This window comes from Raphanus sativus, chromosome 8 (genome assembly GCF_000801105.2).
Source record: "Raphanus sativus cultivar WK10039 chromosome 8, ASM80110v3, whole genome shotgun sequence".
Lineage (NCBI taxonomy): Eukaryota > Viridiplantae > Streptophyta > Magnoliopsida > Brassicales > Brassicaceae > Raphanus > Raphanus sativus.
The window spans coordinates 17,473,639-17,499,341 of record NC_079518.1 but is presented as its reverse complement, the minus strand read 5'-3'; the positions used below and the strand labels follow the sequence as shown (position 1 = coordinate 17,499,341).

The 25,703-nt window shown below is 35.0% G+C and overlaps 6 protein-coding genes across 6 annotated transcripts; 3 read left to right on the top strand and 3 right to left on the bottom strand.

The window, feature by feature from the left end:
• Positions 1 to 205: 205 nt before the first annotated feature.
• Positions 206 to 3,097, top strand: LOC108822123 (tryptophan aminotransferase-related protein 4). Its single transcript, XM_056992315.1, has 6 exons — positions 206 to 792; positions 906 to 1,206; positions 1,282 to 1,580; positions 1,664 to 1,763; positions 2,506 to 2,686; positions 2,813 to 3,097. The coding sequence occupies exons 1-6, from the start codon at positions 512 to 514 to the stop codon at positions 3,025 to 3,027; spliced, it is 1,377 nt and encodes a 458-aa protein (XP_056848295.1). The 5' UTR covers positions 206 to 511; the 3' UTR covers positions 3,028 to 3,097.
• A 10,853-nt stretch (positions 3,098 to 13,950) lies between these two features.
• LOC130498318 (light-harvesting complex-like protein OHP2, chloroplastic) lies at positions 13,951 to 14,479 on the top strand. Its single transcript, XM_056991566.1, has one exon. The coding sequence runs from the start codon at positions 14,051 to 14,053 to the stop codon at positions 14,375 to 14,377; it is 327 nt and encodes a 108-aa protein (XP_056847546.1). The 5' UTR covers positions 13,951 to 14,050; the 3' UTR covers positions 14,378 to 14,479.
• LOC108819064 (putative methylesterase 14, chloroplastic) lies at positions 14,423 to 16,528 on the bottom strand. Its single transcript, XM_018592051.2, has 5 exons — positions 16,081 to 16,528; positions 15,351 to 15,593; positions 15,128 to 15,271; positions 14,903 to 15,037; positions 14,423 to 14,830 (listed from the first exon to the last, which is right to left on the bottom strand). Exons 1-5 carry the CDS (start codon positions 16,327 to 16,329, stop codon positions 14,558 to 14,560), a joined length of 1,044 nt encoding a protein of 347 aa, XP_018447553.1. The 5' UTR covers positions 16,330 to 16,528; the 3' UTR covers positions 14,423 to 14,557.
• Positions 16,529 to 17,527: 999 nt separating this feature from the next.
• Positions 17,528 to 19,910, top strand: LOC130499016 (uncharacterized). The gene is made up of 2 exons (XM_056992904.1): positions 17,528 to 19,505; positions 19,606 to 19,910. Exons 1-2 carry the CDS (start codon positions 17,528 to 17,530, stop codon positions 19,908 to 19,910), a joined length of 2,283 nt encoding a protein of 760 aa, XP_056848884.1.
• Positions 19,911 to 20,119: 209 nt separating this feature from the next.
• LOC130499015 (uncharacterized protein At1g43920, Chloroplastic-like) lies at positions 20,120 to 20,635 on the bottom strand. The gene is made up of 2 exons (XM_056992903.1): positions 20,474 to 20,635; positions 20,120 to 20,404 (listed from the first exon to the last, which is right to left on the bottom strand). The coding sequence occupies exons 1-2, from the start codon at positions 20,633 to 20,635 to the stop codon at positions 20,120 to 20,122; spliced, it is 447 nt and encodes a 148-aa protein (XP_056848883.1).
• Positions 20,636 to 21,394: 759 nt separating this feature from the next.
• LOC130498418 (uncharacterized) lies at positions 21,395 to 25,363 on the bottom strand. Its single transcript, XM_056991768.1, has 2 exons — positions 25,116 to 25,363; positions 21,395 to 24,499 (listed from the first exon to the last, which is right to left on the bottom strand). The coding sequence occupies exon 2, from the start codon at positions 24,495 to 24,497 to the stop codon at positions 23,610 to 23,612; it is 888 nt and encodes a 295-aa protein (XP_056847748.1). The 5' UTR covers positions 24,498 to 24,499; positions 25,116 to 25,363; the 3' UTR covers positions 21,395 to 23,609.
• Positions 25,364 to 25,703: the final 340 nt, after the last annotated feature.

Below are 25,703 nucleotides of genomic sequence, written 5' to 3'. Positions count from 1 at the left end.
AAATATATAGATAAGTTGGAAATACTTTAATAACAAATACTGAGCACAAGAAATCACGTAAGAAGAGAAACCTTATTGCATTCCAAGCTTGAAGCATTTGCTGGACCAATGGAAAACATGACTCGATATTTTACATGTCAAAATTTAGAATATACTACCACGATCAGAGAGCTTAAAGCATGGCTAAAATTTTCAGTAGAGCTAAGTGAGAGAAGCCCTACAACAAAGATTCCACAGCTTCAAGAATTTTTACATTTCTATAAGACAACATCATTGCTGATTTTTTAGTTAAGATTGTAAAAGTTTTTGTTGGTTGTTTTATTCCGGTTTACCTATCCAAACTATTTTAAGTTTGAGCAGATTAATATAATTAAAAAAAAAGACAAAACAGGTTAAGCCGTCATTTTTATTAGAGACATAGTATTTAACAATTGTTTTGGATTCTTGGTACTCATATTTGATACGTATCAGTTATCTGGAATCTTTAGTAGCTTTTTTCAAGATTAAGTATATGGAGAGGAAGCTGCTTCTTACAGTGTCGATCATCTTGAATCTTGTATTCACCTTCCATATTCTTTATAGAAACTCAACCACATGGAATCCGACTTGGACCAGTAGGGCTGCTATTGAAGCAGAGGATGCAGCGTCTGTGTCATGCTCAGGCCATGGCAGAGCTTACGTGGACGGTATTGGACTCCTTGAGGGCAAGCAACCTCCTTGTGAATGCAACGATTGCTATACAGGCAAAGATTGTTCTATTCTTCTTTCAGACTGTCCTGTCAACGCTAACTCGTATGCAGAAAATTTATGATTTGATCCTTTCTTTCGATCATTATGACCAAACAAATCTTCTTTTTTTTGCATTAAGTTTGTGTATTTCTGTTTTGTTTTGCGGGGCTTTGAAGAGGAGACCCTTTGTTCTTAGAGCCTTTCTGGATGCGACAAGCAGAGAGCAGCGCGGCTCTGGTCTCAGGATGGCACAGGATGAGTTATATCTATCAAGATGGGACATATATGTCGGAAGCGCTTGAGACAGTCATCAGGAAACTGCATAGTGTGGTGGGAAACGCCGTTACAGATAACAGGTTTGTAATATTTGGAAGTGGAAGCACACAATTGCTTGCAGCAGCTGTTCATGCCTTGTCTTTGACAAACTCATCATCATCACCACCTGCAAGGCTTTTGGCTTCTATTCCATATTACGCTGTAAGCAAGCTCTCTTATGGCTTTATGTAAACAAACTTATTGGTTGTTTGACCAGTCTGTGCACTGTGTGTGTAGATGTACAAAGAGCAAGCGGAGTTCTTTGATTCAGTACATCTCAAGTTTGAAGGAGATGCGTTTGTGTGGAAGAACAGCGAGCGCGATGATAATACCACACAAGTTATAGAGGTAGTGACATCTCCAAATAATCCAGATGGGAAGCTGAAAAGAGCGGTTCTTGATGGTCCTAATGTCAAAACAATTCATGATTACGCCTATTACTGGCCTTATTTCTCCCCTATAACTGTTCCAGCTGATGAAGAGTTGAGCTTGTTTAGTCTCTCCAAGACTACAGGTCATGCTGGCTCTAGATTCGGGTAAACAAAAATAAATAAATAAATAAATGTATCAAAGGAGTTACATTGGTCCCAACAACTCATATTTGTTTTTGTTTTTGCAGGTGGGGATTGGTAAAAGACAAATCTGTTTATGAAAAAATGAAAAGATATATAACTTTGACTAGTATGGGAGTTTCTAGGACAACACAGCTTCATGTTCTTTTTTTTTTTTTTTTTTTTGAATGAATGTTAAATTTATTCGAATCAAAAAAACGTTTTTACAATGAATGCAACTTAGTTTGTAATGAGTTTACTCCAATACTTGGAACAAAAAAGTTTAAATCTCCCTCTCCATCAATCAACTATTAGCAAACCACACTTGCATATGCTTGTCGAATCTTCCATTCCTGCTGCCTCGTAGCGAGTCGATACGGTTGCGAATTAGCTTATCAATGAAACGAGTGAGGTGAGCTTGGTCACGCGATGGTTCCCCGTGCTTCCTACCATTCCTCTCTCGCCACAGAGAGTGTACCGTAGCTTGAAAAGCATAACGAAGCAAGAACAGAGAAGTGTTGTTCCAGGTTGTGTCCACCAAGAAGGACAAGATGTTACTCCAGACAGTGGTATATCTTGACCCCATCAACTTGCGAACTAGATTGCTCCAAACTCCTGCAGAATAATTACAACTGAAAAAGAGATGGTCTCTCGACTCAGTTGCATTATTACATAGAGGGCACACTGCATCCACCTGTGGATTCCATTTTTTCAAACGGTCACCTGTGGCGAGACGATCATGTACTGCGATCCAAACCATTACAGAGAACTTTGGGGTGGCAGCAGAGAACCAAACGCCCCGAAACCAGGACACTTTAGGAGACAACTCTCTTGTGATGTTCCATGTTTGAGTAGTACTGAAAGCTTCTTTAAAGACGCCATTTATTCCCTTCCACAGCTTCATGTTCTTCAACTGCTCAACGTAGTAGTTAGGGATGGAGGTGAAAATATATTCCATTTTGGTCATGAAACTTTGAAAAAAAGATGGGAGACATTGAACAAGGTCTTCTCCAGGTCTACACGTTTCTCGCTTCAGAAAATCAAACCTGAGTACTGCAACTATTTCAAGAAAGTCAGAGACTTCACTCCTGGTAAGTCTTTCTTCTAACGAAGAAAACTGCGAGTCTTTCTCAATAAAAAGGAAAGCTGAGTTTTTTTTTCTGTTTTTAAAGGCATTGTTCTGTTTTAAATTTATTTGTTTGATTTTCATTTGAAAGCTTATGCATGGGTGAAGTGTGAAAGACCAGAAGACGCAAATTGCTATGAGATATTCAAAGAAGCCAAGATAACAGGACGCGATGGCAAAGTGTTTGGAACAGAGGAAAGTTTTGTGAGATTGAGTCTAATCAGATCACAAGACGACTTTGATCATCTTATTGATATGCTGAAGAAGTTAGTCATCGTAGAAGGTGTAGAAGCTCATTCTATCTGAATACTTGATGTTGTCCACAACTGTCTTCAATTCAATATTATGTAGTAACGTATTTGTGCCACGCCTACAATGCCCGTTGTATGAAAGCTTTGTAAATATTGTAAAAATCAGTCCCAACGATAAGTGATGTATTTTTTTCTCAAAACAAAGTGTTGTATTTCTCTTACTAATAAATATATATCTATATATGTATATTTGAAACTATAGTCTTAGATTGATTTTTATCTATTTTTTAAGTTAAAATATATTAAATAAACTTGTATAAAATAATAATCTTATACAAAATCATGTATAATTTGATAGAAAAGTCAACTTGTAAGTAGAATAAATTAATGTGTATAAATATCCTCATAATTTTACACTTTAGATTAATTTTATCAAATTTTAATATTACTTTTGTAGATAATAATAATATATATAATCAAATTGTATAAAATTGATAGAAAATTGTATAATTATCAAAAAGTGAAATTAAAAAGTATTTCTAAAATTTGTAGATACCAGAAGGAAAACAGTGGTATTAGGATGAAATATTTATATATTCAAAAAAAATTGCATAAAATTTTGAAAAGAAAAAAAAAATTTATCTTATTAAAAATAGAGTTATTAATATTTCGACAATTTCAAAATATTTTATATATTTATCATTGTATTATTTGTTATTATATTTAAATATATGAGTTATTACTATATTCTAAAAAATTACCAAAAATATAAATCAATATTAAATATGATGTTTTTGTCACAATTAGACATTATTAGACATAATGTGTCATGGAAGTGTTTAAGTGAAAGTGATTATAAAGTGACATATAAGCAAAATTTGAAAATATCATTTCTCAACTAATGTTTAGGGATATCTAATTATGAACAAAACTCGTACTCAGCCCAAAGAATAGAGTTGTGCTCTGATTTCCTCTTTACAATCTATTAAAACCCCAATCCTCTTAATTTTACGAGTCCATTATTTATACTTCTCAAACTAGCTATCGACTTACCAAACTGGTCCAACAGTAACAAAATGATTCAACAGATTAACAATCTTTTTTTTTGCGTAAATATCTATTCCTTCATGTCAATTTTTTTATCAGCATCTGGTACCGACCAGTGGCGGATGCAGGTGAAGAGGAACGGGCTCAAGTGCCCCCATCTAAATTTTGTTTTCCTTCATAATATCTTACAATTAGACACAGTAAAATAAAATATTGTGCCCCCATCTAAATATGGTTCCGCATCGACCCCTGATACCGATCGTTTACTTTGTGTTCTTCTTCTTAGATCGCTTCTTCAGATAGCACCTCCAGGGCTTTCCTCAATAAGATTGAATTTTCTCCATGTTCAAATTGACAATCTTCTCTCCTAATATCTTTCACTAGTATACATGATCTCTCATGAATCAGTAAGCTCTTAAAATGAACTAAGACTTTTAGATGACAGTCATGATCATAGCAAATGCTTACTTGATGTTTTAGTTGTAGGATATACTTCTCTGACTCTACCACCGATGTGAGCAATATAGACATTGCATGACCTTGTTCCAATACATGTTTCACTTAAGAAACATGAAAAATGAATCTTACTTCCCTCAGAAAATTGGAGAAGATATCCTAGTTGACATGTGTTCTCTATTACCAGAAAATAACCATAGTGTTTAGATGGAAGCTGTTGGCAAAAGCTCTTGGTGACAGATATTTGCATGTATGGTCTCAACTTTGAAAATACCAAGGACCCAACTGTAAATTCAACCTATCATCTGAGTTTATCAGCAATCTTTGTTAATGTTTCTTGAGTACGTAATAGATAGTCCGTTGCATACGTAATATGGCATCCCGGTCTTTCAAAATCTGCTCCAATTTAAAGTTGCTTGTGGATTCATGTTGATACCATAACAAATCACGTGGATCTCGTCCATACACCATTTTAAAAGCTAAAGTATGTAAGGATGAATGGTAAGACGTGTTGTACAAATACTGTGTCCACGATAGAAAGCAATGTCATTGCTTTGGATGATATGATGTGAACATTGAAGATGTCCTTCCAAAAATATATTGACTATGTCAGTTTCGCCATCACTCTGTAGACAAATATAAAACAGCAGTCACTGTACCATTTGGACATTATGAATAGAATGCCTTTTGGCCTCAAAAACAGGTTTTTCATCATTTTCTTTTGAATAAAAGTCTTCTTTTATATACTGTTTATCAATTTCGTATTTTTTAGTTATAACATTTATTGATCTAAAATTTGATGGAGTAGGTGATGTTGGATACGTATCTTGATTTGGTTCTGCTATTGGTGCTTTAAATCTTATTGGTTCATCTTGTTTAGTATTTTGATTTACACTTTCTGTTTCTGAATTTGTACTGGATTGACCCGTACGATATTCAGAAAAAGAGGCTCTTGCATGATATGAACTTATTCTAGGTGGAAGTGGATCCCTATAAGATCAAAACCTTAATAATATTTTTCCATCTTTCTGTTCAATTATTTTAAATATATTCTTTTGTTCAAAAATTCTAGGAGGTTGAGGAATTTCAATTTTCCATTGATCCGGGATAGTTATTTCATCATATTTTAATTGTTTTGGTGTTTATGTAGCGGTTGGTGTATCTTTACTATGAACTGCTAGAATTGTTGTTTCTCCTTTATCATCTTGTAATAGGCATCTCGGGTTAAATTCAGATGTTGATTGCTTAAAATAAACTCGATAGAGTAGTAGATATCCATGTCGTTCATTTTGAAATTTTATTTCAGGTAAATGCACATTTAAAGTTAAAGTATTGAGTATGGTTGGGTCATTCAAGCTTACTTGAAAATTAAGAGCGCAATGATATAAGAGGACATGTATTGATAACATGTTGTATTATATATACTAGGAAATGCATGGTTGGGTCATTCAAGCTTACTTGAAAATTAGGAGCGCAATGATATAAGAGGACATGTATTGATAACATGTTGTATTATATATCCATGTCGTTCATTTTGAAATTTTATTTCAGGTAAATGCACATTTAAAGTTAAAGTATTGAGTATGGTTGGGTCATTCAAGCTTACTTGAAAATTAGGAGCGCAATGATATAAGAGGACTTGTATTGATAACATGTTGTATTATATATACTAGGAAACAAACCCGCGCATTCGTGCTGGATATTAAATTATTTACCAAAATTTACGTTATTTAATTTAATAAAATATATACATTATAGTTGTATTTATTTTTGACTTCCCAAAACTATTTATTTGTGTTTATTTCTCACATTTATTAACTACATATTTTTGGTAAACACAAAATATATACTATACATATTTACGAATTAATGTGAATTATTTTAGGTTTACATTATATATTTCTAAAAGTACTGATCAATTAAAGGATTAATAACAACAAAAATAAAATATTGACAAAATTAGATAATCATAAGAATGATCTTTGAACAATAAACATTTTTTCTCTCTCTCTAACTACTATTATATTCTACTGTTAGTTTCTGATTTTTTCTATCTCCATTTGCCAATGTCTATACCTACTTTTATAGAGTGTGAAGAGTTACAACCAAAAGTTACAATGGTTAAACTAAGAGATGCAATTCTTGATACTAATATTTGTAATGGTTAAAGAAAAGCTGCAATTGTTAATGCCAACAATTGCAATTGTTAATTAACAATTGCAACTTTTAGTAAAGAGAAACAATGGTTAATCACCAAATGTTGCAATTATCAATATGGTTAATCACCAAAGGTTGCAATCGTCAATGGTTGAAAGGTTTCATTATATAGTTGCTATTGTTCATATAAACATTTGAAATGCTTTATATATAATATTACACCCATTCACTTACATATATCATTTATTAAAGATTAAATATCATAGACTGATGCAAATATAAAAAGTTGAAGAACTTAGTGTTTTAAAAATAGTACTCCCTCTGTTTCATTATAAGTGTCGTTTTAGACTTGTGCACATGGATTAAGAAAGCATTTAATTTTGCATATTTTCAATATAAAAACATCATTACCGATACAATTCAACCAATAGAAAAATAGAATGGAGAATAAAGTTAATAAATTTTGCATTGAAACTCTAAAACGACACTTATTTTGCAACGAAAAAAATTCTCTAAAATGACACTTAATATGAAACGGAGGGAGTATAGAGTTTTATACAATTTGTTAGGTTTATATAAAGATATAATTGACAAATGAAAATTTTAGACAACACAATTGTGTTGACAGGGATTAAGAGAACGAATGATTATTCTAAAAATATATGCGGTATAGAGTTCTTTAAGTTTAAAGATATTTTTAAGAACAGAAAAAATTATATAATTAAAATAGGAGCAATATAATATATAAATCATTGCAATTGTTTATATGAACAATAGCAACTATATATTGAAAAGAAAACTTGCAAATATACATAAACATACTAATTGGTGTTTTGATTTATAAATAAATACATCAAAAATGTTTAATGTACTTAATATTACAATAAATATAGTATAGCATATCTTTTTGATAAATTTAGTGTCCAACCACAATATGAGAAACCAAAAAAATACACATAGTCAAAAACAAACAATATAACATAAATGTTATATATTACAAATCAAAAACAAATATTCACATGGATGCATATATGTGTCCATAATATTCATGTGATGTGAAAACTTCATATGTTTATTCTATTAAAATTAACATTCGTGCAGATCCACATGTCAATATCTAGTATACTTTTATTTCTAATATCAACCCTATAAAATAATTCACATATATATTATTAACTTAGATCATTCATTTAACTTTCCTAAGGACCAATTTCATGTATTTCTAATATGAATACTAAATGTATTTCTCAGTTCAGAGATAGGTTTTCAATTTTATGCAATAACTAAAATTTAAAATTTAATAGTTATTTTAAAGTGTTATTGTATCATTAACATCACCATACTTAGTTAGATATTTGATTATATTGTAATACAAAAGTCTGAAAATAATTTCAAATTTTACGATGCTTGATAAATTATCTTAGCAATTCAAACATACGTAAAATACACTAAATACAGAAAATATATTTTGTCAAAAATGTATTTTTAATCACATTTATATTTCTTTTTTACTTTTATTTTTTTTAGCGTATTTGAAAACATAATGCTATCACCACCTCCCATCTATTGAAAATATAACGAACACTATTTGTTCATAATTGTTAATCATATGATGTTGGAGATATGATTTTTTTGCTAGTTAGATAAAGATTTATTACCACTGCCTCTGAGGTGGGAGATAATAGAAAACATAAACCGGAAACTCTGTTTAGAGCGTTGAATTCCAACATCAAGCCATACTACTGATTACAATCACCACAACGCATTAGTTGTGTGGCAGTTTATTAATTTTCACGTTTGCTTATCTATTTAACAATAAAAGAAAATAGTTTATTAGTAAACTAATAAATTGAAATATTATAATCTTTAAATTTAGTTTTTAGAGCGTGGGAGAATAAATTAAATACAGAAAAGAAAGATATTTTCTTGACATCATATAAAATATCATAAATGATTCATTTATACCTTTCTGTGTCTTTTTATAATCTTCGTACTTTCGTTTTCTTGAATCTAATAAAAAATAATAGTTAAGGAGTATAAATTTCTAATAAATAAATATGTAAAAACAAAAACAAAAAAATCAAACCTCTAGACAATTCCAACTCATAGGTTTGTTTCCCTATTTTCCTGCTCTTTCAAGATTCATAACCATGTCAACACATTGTGAATAGTGATAAAAAAGAATTCTTGATCCATATAAATAACTCATTTACTATTAAAGAAAAATATAAAATGATTACATGTATCATTTATTTTTAAGAGTTGTCCTGCAAAAACAAAATTAGTAAAGATTTTTCTTACTTCAATATGAATAATAATTAAATTCATATGATTATTTTCACCTTGTTCATTATAAAACTTTGGTAACACAATTTTTTCAACTTCTTTAACAGATTCATCATTAAATAGACTCATTCCATCATTTGAAATAAAGCTGTTGGAATTAGTTTTTTGAAGACCCGGCATTTTCTGTAACTTAAGTGTTCAAAAATCATAATCAAAATTAGATGTGGTATTTAATATATTCAATTTACCATTAATTTATTAATGAAAAAAAATCCTAAATATGCATTCACAATTTACACATAGAAATCGTTAGTGAAAGTCTCTAACTCTTTTAGTATGCTGTTAATTGGTATATTATTGCATATATATACTGAATTTGTTTTGGTTTCCAACCATTACGTTTGGTATCATTTAATTATTAAAAGGTTAACCTAAACACAACTATTTACCCTAATCTAATCATCTGACTTAATCTTTATCTATAATGTGAAAAAGAGTTGTTCGCTGGTTTGAGCGTTATAGTGGATGACAACAATCAGAGGCGCCGAACTGTTAACACATATGCAATAACGAATGCTTACTTAATTCTCAATTGGTGACTTTTCATCACACAAAAAAAAGTTATGTGTTTTTTCTAAATCAATTTTAGAGATAAAACCACTCAACCTTTCATGAGTGAACACATGTCAATCAAATTTTAGTACATGTCAAAAAGAACACGTTCATGCATGCATCTTTTACGTTAACGAATGCGTTCATTTTGTAACTTAAACCACCAACACAATTCATGCAATGTTTTGTAAGTTAAACATCTTTTCAAAGACAAACAAAACCACTGATAAATCCCACCCTATCGAATAAAATGCAAAACAGAAGAATGGAAAGGGAGGCTAGCATTTCAAACAAAAAAAATAACACAATCATACCTTAATGGAGACTAAAAATTGAATTGAATTAGACAATGAATGCTTAAAAACCAAGTAAATTAAAAAATTTGTTGATGTAAGAAGTTCAATATATAACATTTTGAAAAGGTACATCCTTGGTTTTTTTTGAAACATAGGTGTTGTTTTGAGAAGGGATCTCTTTTGAGAAGAGTCTAACAAAACAAAATTTATTTAAATCGAATAAAATTTTATGACCATTAAAGAAAAAAAAATATTATCATTAGATTGTAACTCTTCAAATTGTTTCTTTTTAAAATACGCAAATTATGAAAAGGTATCTATGTTACTATTTAAGAGATATGTCATTTCAAATAAATAAATGTTCGAAACAAGAATATTTTAACAATAATAAATTATGATTGCATCCCTTAAGAAGATGTGTGTTTGAAATAGATGACTTTTGAAAAAAGAGTTGCCAAAAATTTTGATGACATCATCATACACGGCAATAGTGTTTTATATCCATTAGACCATATTAAAAAGAAAATTCTGACCATTGGATCAATTTTTTTTCTTATAAAAAAATGATGTCATAGGAAAACAAAATCTGGTTTGCTATTATATATAGATACGGTGAGAAAACATAAATATAAAAGCTGAACTAATATTAACTTATATATTTGTTTGTGAGGCAACAAGAGAGAGATTTTATGATTTTGATTTCACTCTTCAACTTGCCTTATAAAACGAACGTGAGTGCACTACTTATAGAAAAATAAATTGGTTAGACATACTGACTTGACAAAAAAAAGACAAGCAATATATTATCCTTTTATGAATAATCATAACTTAAAATCATATTCTAACAATTTTGGATTTTAATTAATGAATCTTATTTTAAACCAAAAAAATCAGTCAAATTTATAAATATATACTCCCTCTATTTTAATATGTAGGTAATATTAGTAAAGTGTCAATATAAAAAAAATTATTATTCTTTAAAATGTAGCATTTAAGATACATTTTCAATCAATAATAAGAAAAAAAAATATGTATTATTGGATTGGTCACACAATGTTAGATTAATGCAAAAATTGCTTTGGATTATGTAAACACCTTACATTGTGAAACAATTTTTTTGGCTAAAACTACTTATATATTGTTTTTTTTTTTTGACAACAACAACAAACTAACTATGATCTATGCTCAGTTGATTCGGAGAACCAAACCGGAGGCATAGAATCGACATAAAACATAGCTGAAGGAGAACATCTGGCACCACGTGCTAGCTTGTCCGCCACTAAATTATGCGCCCTTGGAATATGTCGAATCTTGAAGGAAGGGAAGAAAATCTTACTGCGCTGGAACTCCTCCAAGTGTGTAGCAAATGCTGGCCACTCTCCAGGTGATGACACCATCTTCACCAGTTGAGAACAGTCTGTAGCGAATACCACGTCTGAGAAATTAAGGGTCTTCATGCACTCCATAGCCCATATCAGTGCCTCGCATTCAGCATGCAAAGCAGATAGGCTTCTTCGGAGGTTCATTGCTCCCATCAACTTCTCTGATGATCCATTCCTCTTGTACAACCACCCCTGTCCTGAGAATTTATCTTGTGTTCTCCATGCTCCATCAATAAAGCAAATCCTCAAGGAATCCATCGACAACCACTCCAAAGATGAAGTATTAGTCGATATCTGAGAAGGGATCGTCAACTGGGCCTCCGCCCACACCGTTGCTTCTATTTTTGCTATCCGAAGAATTTCCGGTGGATCCATTACTTTGTTAGTATAAATCTTATTGTTCCGATTCTTCCAAATATACCACATAATCCACGGAAAAAACCAAAATCGTAATCTTTCGGTAATCTCCAAAAAAGGTAATCCATATTAGAGAACAAAGAAGCTCTCGGGAAAAGACCTGGAGCTGAAGGTATCAGCGATAGAGCCCATGTTTGTAAAGCAGGTGGGCATTCAAAGATGACATGATTAATAGATTCTTCTTCAGCGCCACATAAACTACATCTTTGATCACCGACTACACCTCGTGATCTTAACGTTTTTGCCACTGGAATTATCCCCTTGATAACTTGCCAAATAAAATGTCGCAGTTTTGGTGGACATTGCACTTTCCATGCATAACTCAAGAGTGGGGTCACATCCGGCCCAAAGTTTACCTCATGTAGAACCTTATCTGGGAATTGTGTTTCAATTTTATATCCCGATTTTACCGTGTAGCGTCCATTTTCTGTGAAAGCCCATCCCGCTGAATCTGGTCTATTAGACCGACTTATCGCCAAACCTTTAATAATGCTGACATCATCTGAGTGAATAAGTGCATTAAGCAGCTCTTCATTCCATGAAAGAGTAGCCGGATTAATAAAATAATCCACCGTGAGTGAGTTAACCACAATCTGTGATTGGTTTTTTGGGGTTGCTGACCTCGGGCGAGGAGCAGGGATCCATGGGTCATTCCATACTGAGATAGAACTGCCATTTCCCACTCTTTTGATTAGCTATTTTTTAACCAGAGATCTAGCTGAACAGATACTTCTCCATCCGTAAGAGGGTGAATAAGATCTGGGGGGATCCAATGGATCTGTATTCCTAAAATACCTACCTTTAAACACCTTCGAAAACAGGCAATCTGATTTATCTATTAGACGCCACATTTGCTTAGCCAACAAAGCCGTATTAAAATTTTCGAAATCCTTGAAGCTCAAACCGCCATCTTCCTTATTTTTGCACACCTTATCCCATGAGAGCCAATGAATTCCTTTTTTATTCCCACTGCCCCCCCCCCCACCAAAAATGGGATATAGCCCAGTTATTTTCTTTGTAACCGCCTTAGGCAATCTGTAGCAAGACATCACATGATTAGGCATTGCCGTTGCAGCCGATTTAATTAATACTTCCTTACCCCCTTTAGTAAGAAACCTTACTGTCCAGCTATTTACCTTCTGATTAATTCTCTCCGTCACATACCCAAAGACCTGTATTTTAGACCCTACCAGACTCTCTGGGATACCCAAATAATTTGCCATTCCGCCTATGGCAGTAATTCCCAACTGAGTTTTGACCGCTTCTCTAGTTATATATTGAATTAGAGGAAATATTAGATTTAACTAGAAAATAATATATATTAAACTAAGAGAAAATAAATAAAAAATAATGCATATTGTTTAGAAAAAAAATATGTATAACACCTAATAAATAAATAAATAAATAAATAAATCAAGAATGCGATTAATTGTGGGTGTTTGGGTCTTCAAATCAGATACATATCAGTTTCTTTGAGTCCTAAAGTCCTAGAGATGTGGACGCAATTAGGTATTCAAAAATTTCGGGTTTGGATTGATTCTTCTGGGGTCCGGATCCTTCAAATCTTAGAGATTTAGACCAAACAAGGTACTAGAAAATTCCGGGTTTGGATCGTTTCTTGACTGATCAAGGTAGAATATAGAATTTAAATACATGTAAAATATATGTAATTATTGGGTCCATAAAATGTCCGAATCGGATTTGGGTATTTAAAATCCAAAATACTCAATATACTCCAAACTCCGTCAAATTTTACCAAAATATATCATATTTGTGTAGAAAAACCAAAATAAAATATTTATAATTGAAATCAAACATTTAAACTCTAAATTTGATATTTAAAGTTTTATATTATTTAAAAATGTTATAAATTAATAATGAAGATTGCTAACGAAAAAACATTTCAATTAAATCATAAACTAAAATGTAGAAAACAGAACACAGAAATCATAAATTTGAATATTCATATTTTCAGTTCGGGTGTAAATTGGTTCTTATCGGATTGGATGTGTTCGAGGTCAATTTTTTCGGGTCAAGAATTATCCAGGTCAGTTTTTTCGATTCTGGTACTTTCAGATAGAGTAATTTTAAATCCAATTACATACTTATAAATTTTTGGTTCGGTTTCGGTTCAGATATTTTTGCCAGTTTCGATTCAGAATTTTGAATTTGGATAAAATGTCTCGGTCTAGCTGTGAACTACAAATGAAAGCAATTGATTAGTTGTGTTCACGGGCTGTGAACTAGCATGTGAAAATTCTCAAGGTACCATTTGACAAAAGCCATTTCCAAAAGCCGTTTATGCACAATGCCGAGACTTGGCCATATCTCATCCACACAATGCCAAAGCCATTACCAAAAGCCGTTTATGCACACAATGATGCTTCGAACATCAAACAATTATTCTAACTAATAACAAGGAAAGATGTCAGTGGCTTCACCTATTCAATGTATCAGGATTCTTAATCCATCTTCCACAACAAATTCGTCGTCTTTCAGATTCTCGACGACAAAGCCATGTGTCTTGGTCATCAGATGTTCTCAGGCCGAAGGTCCCTTGAGAAGGCCGTCTGCTCCTCCTACTCTCCCTGAGCCTTCACCTCCGCAAAAACCTGTTCCTCCTACGCCTTCTTCTCCTCCTCAGAAATCAGTGGCTGTTGATGGTAAGGGTGTAACCACGGTGGAGTTTCAGAGGCAGAAGGCAAAAGAGCTTCAGGATTACTTTAAGCAGAAGAAGCTTGAAATCATATAAATACATTTGTGTATTCAACCTCTTTTTTTTTATCTTCAGATCATATAAATATGAACTATGGAGCGATTCTTAAAAAAAAAAAAAAGTATATTTCAATATCCTCTCCCAATGAACAAGTATTCTCAGTCCATATTATATTTCAATATCCTCTCCTCCTCTAAAGAAAAGATGAGATGTTTCTTAAGGAATCTGTGCAATCTCGAGAAGGATTTTGTGGAGAGATTGAGGCTTTGAGAAGAAAGGAGAATGATCACTTCCTTTGATCTTGAAAACTCCTTCAGGGCTATTCTCTCTCACTAGCTTCTCTTGAACGTCTGGTGAGAGCGCAAGGTCGTCCAGCGTCTGAACGTAGAATCTTCTCCCTTTCCCGTATCTTTCTGCGGTCAGAGATACCTTCTCCATCATTGGTCCAAGTGGTACTGGTCTCATCGAGATCATAGCCAATGCTATATCCTGAAAACCATAAAAACAGAATCAACGTGATATCAAGAAACCAGAATTTGTGTGTTTTGTTTTGAAGTGTACCTTGTTGGGTGATTGATTGAAATACAAGCCTTTCATGTGTTGTTTCTCAAACATGAACCCTGTAGGAGGCTTGTCTTTCCCGTTCCCGTAGATCAAGAACTGCGACTCTTTCATGAACCTCTCTGCAGAACCAAGCTGCAGCAACGTAGGACAGTTTCTCTCACAAATGTAAGCACAAGAAACAGAAACATTGCAATTTTTCTCTAGTGTTTGTTTATTGGTTACCTCTTCAGAGAAAACATCAAATGGTCTTTGGCCATCAGAAACCATGGTTGCACATAGGAATATAGCTTTCGAGATTTTCTCTGGAAACCTCTCTAAAGCGTACGAAATGGACGCACCTCCAGTGCTATGACCCACCAGAATAACCTGGCATAAGACAACAAACTCTGGTCTAATTTACATTGGTTTTAATAAACCTTAGAAACAAAGAGAGCAAAGTGTAAACCTTTTCTTCTTCAGGGAGAGATTCAAGGTACTGGATCAGTGGTTTTGAATATTCCTCCAAGGTAGAGACAGTGTTTGTGTCAGTCATATTAAATCCAGATCCAGTAAGGTCGACGGTGATAGGAGACAGTCCTGACTCTTCCAATGACGCAACAATTTTGTACCAACACCATGCCCCAAAGCCTTCACCATGCACCAAGACGAATTTCTTCACTGTCAAGCTCTCTAATGAAAAGTCTGGTACCTGAAGAAAGGAGACACAAATGATTCAAAACTAATCTTCAATAATCATTCACAATCAGTGAAGAAGATCTCACTTTCACACAAGCAAATTCTTACAGGAGTTTTAGAAACAAGAGGAGAGACAATAGTGTGTCTTTCTGACAATAACAAAAGTATATCAGTACATTCATAGGCTTTATAGCTTATCTGGTCCCAACACAGTGTAGGTATCAGAGTAAAGAACAGTTATTTTCTGGATAAAGTTAGCATTATCCAACACATAAGTTATTAGGAATCTTTGAACACTTTCAACATCACTTTTCGAATCTTAACAAAAGAATCTCATCCTCTCCACTTTTGTTATGACCTTTTCTTCTCATATATAATTAAAAAGCTCCCAACAACAATCATTACACCAAAAAGGCAACGACGCAGTCTAAATAATCATATAAAATGAGTAAAAGATGTGAACTTTTTGATTGAAAAATATGTGTCAGTAGGAGTGAGACCTGCTTGGCATTTGAAAAAGGGTCAGAGAGGGTGCGTTGTTGTTTCCTGGTGCTTGTAGACCCGACCCGTTTAGACATGGATCCGTCGAATCTCTGAGAGAGCTGAGTTTGACGAATCGCCATAGACAGAGCTCGTCGATGCAACATCTCTTCATCAGCGAGCAATTTTCTCTGTGAACGATTCATTCTCATGCTCTTGGACCCATCTTTTCTATCTTTCTTCATCATGGAGATGATCTTGTTACCCATCTTTTCACCCAGAAGCTGAATTCGAGTTTCACAGGACGTGGATCAAATAAACTCTGGCATGTTTCCGAGAAAGAAAGTCAAAGCTTAAAAGAGTCTGTTGCCTAGATGGGATCCAGCAATAGACTTGTTACTTCCAAAGAGGAGAGAGAAAGAGAGAGTAGGTGTGGTAAGCCATCGGTCATTAATTGCGGATGCAAATACGGTTGTTTCTTAAATTTTTGTACCACCGCTAGAATAAAAAAAACAAAGGATAGAGACAGTTTTGGACAAAAGCAAGCTAAGTTTGTTGATGCTGTACATTGGTAAGAGATTTTCTCTGTCTTTCAAATCTCGTATGATACTAGGGAATTCACACTGCTGATTCCACAGTGTTTCATTGTTTTCTTAACTTGGAAGTCTTGATCAGTATTTTACTTCTGTGGGATTGTCTAAAGGGAGAATTGGCAAAAAGAGACACTTTGAATTTTCTATTGTCAATTTAGGACTTTTCATACTTTGGTCATTTTTTGACTTGTTTTGCCCTTGGTCGATGAGAAAAATAGTTAACATAACTTTAAAAATGTAAAAAAATATGAAAAGTATTGGAAACATATGTATGATAATTTATATGTTTAAATTTTTTTTTTTAAAAATAGGGAATCATATTTTATTTTCTTTTGTAGCCAAAATAGAATACACATTCCGTTACTCTGCTTAATACAGAAAACCGAAACTAAGTATAATACATAGATATATCTCAGTTATATAACGTAAACTAATGTTTCTTCATCTCTATATCTTAGCTAGATTTGGTTACGTCAACATATAGCAGTATGTCTTCAGTGTACCAGCAGATATACAACGATATATATCTTGAACTCTATGATGTACCTAACTCAGAAATTGTGTCATAGGCTCTTATGCCTTTTACCTTATGTGACGCCTAAGGAAGAATAGGTGTTGCACGTGTTGTACTATATTCTGGATTGGGTATATTACGTATTCTAGGCAAATCCGAAAAAAATGGAAACTTCCATTTTCTGTTTTAGAAGTTTCCTAAATTTAACCTAAAAATCTTGGAGAATATTTTCTTGATATCCCACGTTTTCCTCCTCCTCCCACGATCCCCTTCTCTTTGTTTTTTGTGTTTATCGCGGCCTTCTCTTCTCTTCTCTCTTCTCTCTTCTCTCTTTCTCTCTTCCCTCTTCTCTCTATCAACATGGTTCTAATATATGTCAAATCTGGTGAATGGATGTCTAGTTCCAGCGAGGAGTGGAGTTTCGTGGTAGACAAAGACAGGCGTGGTCGAATGGTGACATTAGATGCTACAACTGTGTTGGAGCGGCTCAAGATCATGGTGTGTGAGGATTATGGCGTGGAACCTAATTCTGTTAATGTTGAGTTGAGTTATGAGATGGTGAATCAGACAGGGAATCCTCCCATTATCATCAGCAATGATCGACAAGTAGCTAACTTTATGGGCTATGCGAAGAAGGGTTTAGGTCCTACCTTGTGTGTCACGTTCTCTAGTAGTGGTGTGAATCAAAAGGAACGAGTCAACATCGATTTGAATAAGGAGCCGTGTGATTCAAGTAATATTGAGGATGAGGAAGTTCCTGAAATAAATCCAGCAGATTTTGTCAAAGCGTCAAAGGAGCCTTGTGATACAAGGAAGGAGCAAGTCGCTGGGGATGGTTGTGGTGACGAAAACGGAGAAAGTGAAAACAAAAGTTTTCAAATCCTTACTGAAAAGGATGGTAAATCTTTGCGCCCAGATTTTGTGAAGAAGGATCAAATTTTCAGAAGTAAAATGGTTCTTAAAGCAACAATGGAGATTTGGGCGATGAAGCATCATTTTGATTACACTGTTAACAAATCTACTAGAAAGTGGTGGTACATTCGATGTAAGGATAGATTGTGCAACTGGGCTGTGCGTGCGGGATGTCTGGATGGGTCTACATACTTCATGATCAACAAGTGCGAGGGAAGACATACATGTGCTCCTTCGAAGAGAAGCAAGTTTGGGAAAACAGCATCGGCAAGAACAATTGGGAGTCTGATACAACATCGATTTGATGATTCAAATGAAGGCCCAAAATCAAACGAGATCATTCAATTTATGAGAATGGAGCACAGTGTTGAGATCACTTATTCGCACGCTTGGGAAGCTCGTGAGTTTGCAATAGCAGCTGTTAGAGGTATACCAGATGAAAGTTATGCTAAAATACCTAAATATTTGCATATGATCAAAGAAGCTAATCCTGGTACGCATACTCACTATGAAACTGCTGACGATGGGAGATTCTTGTATCTATTTATGTCGTTTGGGCAATCAGTTAGAGGATTCTACAATACAATGCGTAGGGTGATCGTTGTAGATGGAACGTTTCTGAAAAATAAATACAAAGGAGTTCTACTTGTTGCTACTGCTGTTGATGGTAACTCTAATCTGTATCCGTTAGCATTTGGAGTTGTTGATTCAGAGAATGATGATTCGTGGGGCTGGTTCTTCAGACAATTGAAAGAGGTTGTTGCTGACTCCAACGACTTAGCTTTTGTTTCGGATAGAAATTCATCAATCGCTAAAGCTATTGCCACTGTCTACCCTCGATCAGCACATGGAATTTGCATTCACCACTTGCTGACCAATGTGGTTAAACATTTTAAGGAGAAGGGGTTGACTGCCTTGGTCGAACAAGCTTCAAAGGCATATAGGTACACTGAATTTCAGGAACGTATCACCGAAATTTTTGATATGAATCCTGAGCTCGGAAGATATCTACGGGAGGCTGATGTGAGAAAATGGGCTCGTTCTGTCTTCCCTGGTTCCAGGTATGACATTAGGACCACAAACCCCGCAGAATCCATAAATTCACTTCTGAAAATACCTAGAGAATATCCGGTTATTCCTTTACTGGATAGTATAAGAGAATTCATGACTCGATGGTTCTACGAGCGTCGCCTGTTAAGCTCTAAACATCTTGATCCTTTAACCGTTAAGGTGGAGAAAAAGATTGATAGGAGAATTGTGAAGGCAAAAGGATTTCAGGTTTACAAGATTGACAACTTCAGATCGCTTGTGAAAGGAGACAAGTATGATTGTCATGTTGATTTGGGAAGAAGAACATGCACATGTGGGAAGTACGATATAGGAAAAATACCTTGCAGACACGCCATTCCTGCAATTTATTCACGAGGTATAGAAGTATAAACACATGAACTTGGGACCAATTTAATGTTTTTTGGCAGCTTAGGACCTATTTATTTACCTTATTTATTTACACTATTTTTTCGCAGGAAGAGAAGTACACAGTTTTACTGACGATGTATACACCACTGCAACGTGGAGAAAAGCCTATGAGGAGTCCATTAATCCAATAGCAGTCCCAGAGTCTGACTGGAATGTCCCAGCAAAGGTTAAAAGTACAAAGGTGTTGCCACCAGATTCAAGAAAGAGTGCTGGTCGACCCGTGAAGAGAAGGTATGAAACAGTAGAAGACAAGATTAGAGCTTCTCAAGGATCAAGCAAGAATAAAAAGCACAAGTGCAGCCGTTGTGGTAACGAAGGACACAAGAGGGGAACTTGCGATTTACCCATTTAGCTTTTATGTGTGTTATGTTTTTTTTTCTTATTTCCCTTGAGACAGATGGATCTTTGATTTAGAAAAAAGTTGACAATTTGTTTATGACAATCTCGTATTTGGCCCAATATTGGTTCTATTATATGTTTATCACCAACAAAGAAGAAGCAACATAGTAGAGAACTTATTTCACAAAATAAAACAGAACAAATTGAGGTCGCACATGACCATCATGGATAGTTAAAGTAGATGAAGATCATCACCAAACAACACAGAAACAAAGCTTTTAGGATCCTTAACTCGCTAATGCATTTGATAGTCTTCTCTTGGCAACGTGAAACAGCATCTTCCATCTCAATAATTCTACTCTCATGGCATTTCAGCCTCGTCTCACAAGCTTGCATTGATCTCTGAATCTCGGAAGTGTCGACGAGCAGCACGTCAAACAGTTCCTGGAAATCTTCAACCTCCTCAACAACTGACTCATCAGTCCACTTGAACAGATGGGTTTTGTCCTTCATCAAAAACATCCAACAGTTAGTAAGATTAAAACAAGGACACATATCTATAACTACACGACTTACCATCTCAGATCCCATCGGACAACGATGGAATAATCTTCCCGGATTTGTCACTGTTTTCGAAGTGAAACGAGCCACTTTCTCACCGCACTTGCATCTTGTGGGAATTCCACGTTGTCTGTCGATTCGATCTGTTGAATAGGATGAAGAATTGACCGAAGACATTATTCACTCGATCTCCAATTTTTCCCCTCTGTATTTCTCTCTGTCGATGAAGAATGAGGAAGAAAATAGAGTAGGTCAAAAAATTAGGCAAAACGACGCCGTTTGATACTCCTATAACATGTATTATATCTAAGGCAGATCAGTAAAAAATAAGAAAAAAACCACAAAATCATCATCGGCAATGTAGATCAGTGTACATGAATTAGTGACCAATGTATATGTTGGTTATGTTTGAGGTGGCCATGATTTAGTGACCAATGTATATGTTGGTTATGTTTGAGGTTTGGAGTGTCTTTCGATTAGAGTCCTATGTATATTTACCTCATGTTTGGAGTTTAGTTTTCTTTACTAAGGTTAAGGGTTTATTTAGGGTTAAGGGTTTATTTAGGTTATCATCTTATGATTTAGAATATAATTAGGTTATCATCTTATGATTTACTAAGGTTAAGGGTTTAGGGTATATTTAGAGTTTAAGGTTTAGGGTATATTTAGGGTTTAGGGTTTATTTAGGGTTTAGGGTTTATTTAGGAAAAAACAAAGAACAAGAAAAATGTTCCATAAAAATTCATAACCATAACCCCTGTTATTATAGTCAGATAAATCTGCCAAAATAGAATTTTCGCACATGTTCCTAAAAACATAAAAATAAAATAGCTAGAGTTTTACCACACAAAGTTTTACCACACAGAGTTTTACCACATAATTATAGCCTACACCACTAAATAGAAAAAAAATCAGTCTTCTTCAAGGTCAAAGACCTCAGACCTCTCCCATGGTGAAGGTACATATCGAGTCATAGCATCAGTGAAAATGGGATCTTGGGTAGCCTCCCATAATTCCACACCAATCTTTTGTCTGCAACCCTGGATGATTTCGTCATCCACTAAGCTGATGTCGACACCAAGCAGTAGGCACTCCAAGTGTTTGAGTGCGTATACACCGCAATCACAACATGACTTGTTCAATCTCTTCTTCATAGGGACTTCCACAATAGTATATGGTGACAGGAGTAGCTTCTTCTGTCTATCAGGTGGTGCAACGGCCTTCACTATCCTAGGAATCATGTGAGCAAACTTCTCAAGGGATTGCCTATTCTTATTCCTTCTCCCACCGCAATCAAAAGCTTCCACTTTTCTTTCAATGATGTTTACGGTGACAGCAATCCAGTGATTACCTGCAATGGACATAAGTAAATTTAAGATCAGAAAAGAGAACATCGAAGTGTAGAGGACAAAATTGATTACCGTTCACAAACAACGGAAAGTATAGACGATCAATATCAACGCCCCAAACTAGATCAGTCCGCCCATGAGATGGAAGTTCTCCTCTCCCGTAACTAAGAAGAAACTCAGGCAATTGGTAAGATTTCTTGTCAGGGTGGAACACATTGTATGCGGCGTTGAGTTGGAGGCTGAAAATAGCGGACATGAAAGCAACACGGGTTGGGCCCCAACGTCCCAAAGATGTTTTAACTCGCCATATAAACATATAAGCATCCATTTCCTGAACATTGAAAATTACCATAAACTCAGCACCAAGGAAGATATATCCATCAAATTAGCAAAAGAAAGAAATCATTACGTCGTTCCCAAGCCATTTTCCAGCACATACTATCCTTGTAGCTACAGTCGAATTGAAGATTGTAGGACCAATTTGCAAAGGTATGGGATTCATAGACCATTGCGTGAATCTGTCCCATGATTCTTCAGAGAAATAATACAGTTGCGACTCAGGAGAATCATCTTGTGGCAATGGTGTATCACTAAGCTGAGGTCCTTTGCCATTTCCTTTAGACCATTTCTTCCACTGTGACGGAGGTGGTGTTTTGTCTTTAGCTCGTGAACCTCGTGCTGTAGTCATTGGAGTCCACCAATCTTCTTCCTTATCTGTCTGAGATGGATCAACTTCGGGCACATGCGAAGCCTGAGAAAGATTTTCAACGCCTTGAGTACCTATCCCTCGAAAGATATCATCATCTTGACTGAATTTAACTGGACTCGCGACTGCTTCCTGTAAGACACAATGGCAAGACACTTACATAAATATCTTAGTACAAGTTCACAACCATTACATAACAACACAATAATAACACCACATATCCATCACATTAATAAAACATTACATAAATATCTTAGTACAAGTTCGCAACCATTACATAAATTTCAAACAAGACACTTACACATCAAGCACACATCCAAACCGAGACCTTATAAAACACAACAAAATCCAGGCCGATATCATATAAGACAATAACACAAACAGACACCGAAACCATCTAATAAACAAGAGAAAAAAACATTGCAGAGATTGGCGAAGATTAGAGTTTCTTTACCCCTCGTGTGGACCTCCTCAACGGTGGTTGGCTCGTTGTTGCCTTGGACGGTGAAGGCCCTCTATGCTCAACTTCAACGCTTGCTTCTTTTCGGGAAGCAATGAGGCCCGACTTCATTTGCTCAAATGTCTCGGACATCTGTTTCTGTAGCCTCTTTTCCATTGCAGAGAAGTTGTCTTCAAACAACTGTGTCACGAAAGCCTTCATGTCTTCGTTAAAAGGCGCTTGCTTTGGTGCACTAGAGAGAACCTTATGCTTCCTTTTTTCCATACCACGATCAGGGACCCTCTTCTTACCTCTTCTTGATGTAGAGCTTACGTTATTTGATCCTTGTGGAGTCTCGAACTCTTCCTCACTCTCAGCTGCTTCAACATTCGCTGGTGCTTCATCATTAAGATCTAAAGAAACCTCAGTTTCTTCAAATTCCCAAATATGCTCACTGAAGTCATGCTTAGCCCGTATCAACTCCATCACAACATTGACCCTGTCATCCTCGACATCATCATCTCTGCTAAATTCCTGACTTCGGATTACAACCATATTCCCTGCCCATGAGATGTATGGATAGCTGACATCCTACACAAGAAAAGTTATGAAAGTCAGATCCTAAAAACTCATTTCAAGCCGCATGGAAGAGTCATTTTAAATACAGAAAATTACCTCTGCTGTAAAGATTTGCTCCAGCCTATTGATCTCATCATATGAAACCTTTGCAGCTCCCCTCCAGTTGATGCATCTAGGACCATTAGCAAAGCTTTTGTCCAGTTTCTTTCCACAAAGCTTACCAATCTTTGGTACAGCTTCCATAGCCCAAATCTGCAAGGCGTATGAGAATCCATCTAACACATAACTTGTTGTCTTCTCCTTCAGTTTGTGACGGTTTTTGGCTATCGAACTGCAGAGAAGGTCGTAAGCCGCAACTCCCCAAGGATACTTCCGAAACTTCTCCAGATCCATGACCAGTGTGATGTATTTGAGGGGGATATTGGCCTTCTCATCTCTCGCCAAAACCACACAGAGAATGATGGCCAAGTAGATCAGTCTAATGCGATCTGCATTCTTCCACTTCATCACAGCTGCCTTGTCCTTATTCCACAGGTTGAAGAGTGTAATGGATTCATCTTTCCTCTTCAAGACCTTGCTCCAGAAACCACCGTCATATGCATAGTCTTCTAAGTCAATCTTAAGTGAAAGACTAGTCCTGCACTCAAACCCGGTCACTGCGTGGAACTCTTGGAGTGAAAATCGATGTGGCCTTCGAGCGAAAACAAACCACAGCTCGTGCATCATGTAAGTCAGAAGCTCCCTGCACAAGATGCTGTGTATCACTCTCGCGGAGTAGCCAAGACCATTCTCATGAAGCTTGAAAACCTGAGAGAAAACCGGATCTTTCTTCACATCAGCAAACTCCTTTGGCATCCACTTCTCGAACTTCTTGATAATGTAGTCGATCCTGCAGTTGTTATTGATCTGAGTCACTTGGGGCTCGTCGCCCTCATTAAAAATCCTCTTTGGTAGCTCCTCAGACATATCTACAAAGCATGAAAAAATTGTTAGTTCATCATGTAAAAATTATCAACATCCCGAGATGTCAAGTGAAGAACAAACCCGAGGAACAAACAAGTAGAACAATATCTCAAAAAATTTCTCAAAAAATCGGACAACAACAAGTAGAACAATATCTCAAAAAATCGGACAACAACAACTAGAGGATGTGAAATGAATAACAAACCCAAGGAACAAACCCGAGGAACAAAGTTCAATCAAAGTTAACAAGTAGAAGATGTCAAGTGGTGTACTAGATAATTAACTACCCCGAGAAACAAAGTTCATTCAAAGACAACAAAGCTACGATTGAGATATAAGAAATCGGACAAGAACAATTACAAGTTTTGAAGCTTTGAAGTTTATTACTAGATAAGTAACTAACCCGATAATCGGACAAGAACAATCAGACAAGAACAATCCCACAAGAACAATTACAAGAACAAACAAGATGCTAGGCAAATCGCTAATCGAAGACAAATCCTTTAAACACGATTTCTCTTTCCCTCGAAGATGATTAACTAACCCAAAGACAAATCTTTTAAACAAACAAATCAAAGTTCAAATCGTGTAAAATGAGAAACAATAGAAGTAATCACATACCTTGTGAGAAGGAAGAGTCCGATTTCGTCAGGATTGATAAGAGACGAAGAGGAAGAACAGAAGATATTGAAGAGGAAGATGCGGTGAGAAGAGATTAGAGACAAGAGAGATCGAAGAACACAAGAAATTGAAGAACACAAGAGAAAGGGGAGTGTCAGTGAAGAATCGCCATTGAAGGAGACCTCCACGGCGAAGAAGAGAAGAAATCGAAGAAAATTAGGGTTGGGGAAATCCCTTTTCCCCTTTTGTCTTTTTTTTTTAATTTTTTACTATTTTGATTTAAGTAAAAAGAATGATTCTTTTAATTTTTACTAATTATTTTTATTTTTACTATTTTAATTTTGTAAATCAGAAACGAAAATTATAAAAAAAAAATTATTTAACTTAATTGCTAAATGAAGGGTACTATGGTATTTATAGAAAATCAAAATCCTATTTCCCCAAAAAATGTTCTAAAAATCCTATAGTAACAAACCTAAGATGAATGTGTCTCTTAAATCCAATTTGCTCTTGTCTAAAAGGTTTTGACTTTCTTTTTTAACATGCTGGATGAGTTTATTCTGGGTAAAACATTACATGTGATAATGT

What these genes read in the sequence shown, in the direction of transcription:
- LOC108822123 (XM_056992315.1), top strand. Translation starts at nt 512, where the DNA reads ATGGAGAGGAAGCTGCTTCTTACAGTGTCGATCATCTTGAATCTTGTA. An exon ending in CTTCTATTCCATATTACGCT is followed by an intron (nt 1,207 to 1,281) that starts GTAAGCAAGCTC and finishes CTGTGTGTGTAG; the next exon opens with ATGTACAAAGAGCAAGCGGA. An exon ending in CAACACAGCTTCATGTTCTT is followed by an intron (nt 1,764 to 2,505) that starts TTTTTTTTTTTT and finishes CTTCATGTTCTT; the next exon opens with CAACTGCTCAACGTAGTAGT.
- LOC130498318 (XM_056991566.1), top strand. Translation starts at nt 14,051, where the DNA reads ATGTCAGTGGCTTCACCTATTCAATGTATCAGGATTCTTAATCCATCT.
- LOC108819064 (XM_018592051.2), bottom strand. Translation starts at nt 16,329, where the DNA reads ATGGGTAACAAGATCATCTCCATGATGAAGAAAGATAGAAAAGATGGG. An exon ending in CTTTTTCAAATGCCAAGCAG is followed by an intron (nt 15,594 to 16,080) that starts GTCTCACTCCTA and finishes TCCTTTCTTCAG; the next exon opens with GTACCAGACTTTTCATTAGA. An exon ending in TCAATCAATCACCCAACAAG is followed by an intron (nt 14,831 to 14,902) that starts GTACACTTCAAA and finishes TATGGTTTTCAG; the next exon opens with GATATAGCATTGGCTATGAT.
- LOC130499016 (XM_056992904.1), top strand. Translation starts at nt 17,528, where the DNA reads ATGGTTCTAATATATGTCAAATCTGGTGAATGGATGTCTAGTTCCAGC. An exon ending in TCCTGCAATTTATTCACGAG is followed by an intron (nt 19,506 to 19,605) that starts GTATAGAAGTAT and finishes ATTTTTTCGCAG; the next exon opens with GAAGAGAAGTACACAGTTTT.
- LOC130499015 (XM_056992903.1), bottom strand. Translation starts at nt 20,635, where the DNA reads ATGTCTTCGGTCAATTCTTCATCCTATTCAACAGATCGAATCGACAGA. An exon ending in GTCCGATGGGATCTGAGATG is followed by an intron (nt 20,405 to 20,473) that starts GTAAGTCGTGTA and finishes TTTTTGATGAAG; the next exon opens with GACAAAACCCATCTGTTCAA.
- LOC130498418 (XM_056991768.1), bottom strand. Translation starts at nt 24,497, where the DNA reads ATGTCTGAGGAGCTACCAAAGAGGATTTTTAATGAGGGCGACGAGCCC.